Source organism: Juglans regia, chromosome 6, assembly GCF_001411555.2.
Source record: "Juglans regia cultivar Chandler chromosome 6, Walnut 2.0, whole genome shotgun sequence".
Taxonomy (NCBI): domain Eukaryota; kingdom Viridiplantae; phylum Streptophyta; class Magnoliopsida; order Fagales; family Juglandaceae; genus Juglans; species Juglans regia.
Window position 1 is genome coordinate 16,871,238 of NC_049906.1, and position 4,013 is coordinate 16,875,250.

General features: G+C 38.1%; 1 protein-coding gene across 1 annotated transcript; it reads right to left on the reverse strand.

Moving 5' to 3' along the window:
* Positions 1 to 568: 568 nt before the first annotated feature.
* Positions 569 to 3,181, reverse strand: LOC109008780 (ankyrin repeat-containing protein BDA1-like). The gene is made up of 2 exons (XM_018989002.2): positions 2,414 to 3,181; positions 569 to 1,523 (listed from the first exon to the last, which is right to left on the reverse strand). The coding sequence occupies exons 1-2, from the start codon at positions 3,041 to 3,043 to the stop codon at positions 687 to 689; spliced, it is 1,467 nt and encodes a 488-aa protein (XP_018844547.1). The 5' UTR covers positions 3,044 to 3,181; the 3' UTR covers positions 569 to 686.
* Between the last annotated feature and the right edge of the window lie 832 nt (positions 3,182 to 4,013).

Consider the following 4,013-nt stretch of genomic DNA (forward strand, 5'->3'; position numbering starts at 1 on the left):
GTCCGAAGAAGTCGACGTCGTCTCCAAAAAGGTAAAGAAATCAGATCAAGAGTCCAACACCCCTAAATCAATTGGTTTCTCTTGCCTTTTATCGTCTGCCCCACTTGCTTTAAGTCACTTCCTTACTTTTTATCTTCTGACACCTTACACATTACTTTATGTCAAATCCTCTTTTTTCTCTCCTGACATTGCTTTTCCCTCATTCTCCGCTCACACTTCCATGTCTCTCCTCTTTCTAATGAGTCCCCCTCCGTCGCCTCGGGAGGGCTGGGTCAAGACGTTCTATGAGCTTGGAAAAAATCTCCTAACACTGATGATGCAAATTATAATTTTTTAGATATATGTATTTAAAATATGTTTACTATATGGTGTGCACACCGGACTTATCGAGTCTTTACTCATTTTATTTTATTTTTATATTTTAACTACCCAGGCGAGATAGATGTCCAAGACGAGCAGGTGGGTCAAGATCAAATGGGAAAATCTAGTATCGTTGGCTTTATGCCACTGCCAAGACTAGTTGGTTTAGATTTATTATTTAGTGGTTATTTGTTTATTCCTTCCGCAATTAAAGACTCTAATTACATTTTGACTTGGCTTAATTTAAATTTGCTCAACAGAAAATGCGCGGTCAAGCATTACAGCAATAAGAGGTACGTTTTGATTTCAGTGTTACAATATACCTTTCAAAGTTCATCATTCTCATCATCCTCAATATAAATTGAGGGCCCTTCTGGCTTTTCTTCAATGTATCCATACTTTCTAAGGAGCCACAAGATCATCCGAGCCACGTTACCGAGAAACACAATCCCCATCAGCATCAGCCATACGATCACAGACCATTTCATCAAAAAATAGAATGTCCCCTTTTCATGATTCGGTGTCATGTTCATCAATCCAAGAAAATATGTACCAGTTAGTGTTGTGATTGCAATCCACATAGTGACCATCTGAATCCACATCCATCTGCGTCGCTTTATAGGCAATCCACTAACTAGCAACAATATTATGCTCAATGATGCAAGGAAGGCAATGGTGTTAAAAATCATGAATTGACCATAACCATCGGTGCCGTTATAAGCCATCACCGCCTCGCCTACCTTGTGTGGATTTCCCACAGGGTTGCCGTCAGAATCCACTGAATAGTCATCTTGCCAAACACCACCTGGTGGTGATATTGCTGCTTGAAAGGCCACTGATGCAAGCAGTGATGCTACAACCATTAACGCACTTCGTTTCCTACCCAACCAATCAATGTGTTTATGTTTCACAACTGGTTGTTTGGCACCCGTTTCTTGTGAGGATAATGGCTGTGTTAAGGGAGCATTTTCGACTATTTCAGGATAATAGGTGCTTGATGGTGCCTCATTGATTTTTAAAGCTCCAGCTTTTTTCAAGGAAACTTTAATATCCATGTCTCTTATATCTCTAGGACCTTGAGATAAGATGTCCAGCACGGTGAAGCCACTTGCATTTTGGGCATTTACCTCTATCTTTGTCTGGTTGAGCAAGAAGTTTATGATCTGCAACAATTTGAAACATTCCTCTTAAATCCTAATTATACCACTGCTAATAGGGGAAGTAGAAAATTAAAAAAAAATAAAAAAATCATGCAATTCTGTATAGACTAGATGATACGGGGCATTGATATGAAACAATTAATCATTATAGTAAACTGCGCTAAAGGCATCCATATGGCCAGAAAAGTTGTACAAATATATAGAAAGGGTGATTCAACCCAAGGCAATATTATGAAATGGTGTAAAAGGAGCCACAACCCTCTGTTTATTGAGATGGGTGATTGTACTGCACCTGCTCAGTCGGGTGGTGATAGAAAAAAGAAGTTAGAAATGGATGCCACATTGGTGTTTTCCTACTTTAACCCGAGCTGTTTCATTAGTGCTTCAGCATTAGAGTTAATCCTATTTCCTGATGAATCCTAGAATAGATAACCAAGCTGAAAATTCAACTTCAAACAAGCAATGTATCTTTAAGGGTCAAGAAAACAACCCAGAAAATATTGAACAATCAGCTCTAAACAAAATGGATGCCAAGAATTAGCCCAGACCGAAAGCAGCTTGGAGGAAAAGTCCTGGGCACAAGTCATCTTAGACCAACACATTGCACAATCTTAAAAGAGAACTACCTTAAACATGGTATACTCTCTATAGTTGAAAGGGGCCACCAGGTCCCATAACAGAGTTTATTCCCACACCACATGGTTAAAAAAGCATAACGAAACGCGAGAGGGGCTATTGTTTTACAAATTATGGTTGTGAAAATCAAACAATCTCAAACCTTAAATTATGTTAAATCATAAATCCTATGCCTATCAGAAAGCAGTATTGAGACAATAAGAGCAAACAATATATTAAATCACCCTGAAGTCATAAGAAAAAAGCTTCAAACATACCACTGATTGTTTCCTGGAAACAGCAACATGTAAGACAGTGTTACCATCGGAATCCCTCCAATTCACGAACTCATCATCTCCCCCAATACCTTCCACCAAAACTTTCAACGCCTCCAACCTGTTATGCTTCACACACAAGTGGAGCCCACTCTCCCCTCCACTGGTGAAGACCCGAGTGGCCTCCGGTCTGACTCGGACCAGCTCGGTCAACACCCCAACTCGTCCCTTGATCGCCGCGAGATGGAGAGGAGTCCTACCCTCACGATCCCACACCAAACACATATCGGGGTTAACTAGCATCAAATCTTTGACAATTTCCACGGACCCTGTCGCCGCTGCCAAGTGTAGAGGCGAAGAACCGCCAGGGTTCAACTCGGCCGCAAGCTCTGGCTTCCGAACCAGTACTTCTTTTGCAAAAGCAGAGTGACCCAGAAGTGAAGCGAGGTGTAAGGCCGTGCCTGAGAGAGTAGGGGTGTTCTTGCTGAGGAATTTAGGGTCTTCTTGGAGTAGTTCAAGGAGAGATGGTACTGATCCTTTCCTGGCTGCTTCTCGAAGCCTATTTACCATTGCTCTTTCCCTACCCTTTTCTTCTTCGTCCCTCTCATCGTCCAACAGGCTCAGCAGCCTCATCGTCTCTTTCCTTCGCTTCGTCTCTCTCTACAGTACTCCGATTTGGCGTACAAGAAACGAAACGATGGTGCGACGGACTCGAGACAGCCACAGGACTCGTCTGTATCAGTCTTCATCGCGGAATATGAGATTTGTATAATATATAAATTAACCATAAACCGATTAAATAAATCATACTTATTTATTTAATTTAATAATTACGCATTGAATTGGGGTTGAGTTTACAATCATAATATAAATTATCCATCTGAATATCTCGTCAATTCTATACGAGTAAAATTAATACAACTTATTTTATTTGTGAAGTTAGTATTTAATTTTTATTTTATTTCAATTATTCTATTTGTGATTTTTTTTATTATTCTCTCAATATTTAATAATATAGTATTAAATAATTAGCTTATAAATTGAACATAATAAATAGTTTCTAATAATATAATACTTAAAAATAAAAGGTTAATAATAATAAAATATAAAAAATTTTATTTGCAATCCTCAAGTAGAGACTGTATGTGCAAGTACATTATTAAATGAGAGAAAATATTATTTTAAAAGAGATAATTTTATAATTTTAAAAAATTTTAAAATTAAAATAACCTATAAACTTATATTATAATTTCAATTTAAGAACTTATAAGAATTTTGTCGACAAGAAGAAATATTAGATATTCTATGTGAAGCACCTTGCAGCAGTCCATCATATTTTCACCTTTCTACGGTCAACGCCTCCGTTTTAGACTTTTGGGGTTGTGGTTCGCTAGTTTGGTCAACTTCGATCTCGCCTATGCTTTGACTGCATTGCATTTGTTTTTCTATAATAGAAAATACTTCATTCATAACCACACAAAGTGTACAAAAGAAGCAAATTATACAGTACTATCTAACAAGATTCTAGAAAACAAAAAATTTAGACATTGATACCATTGTATACCATCATCTATCATTCTTGCATGTCTTGCCAACAAGTGAG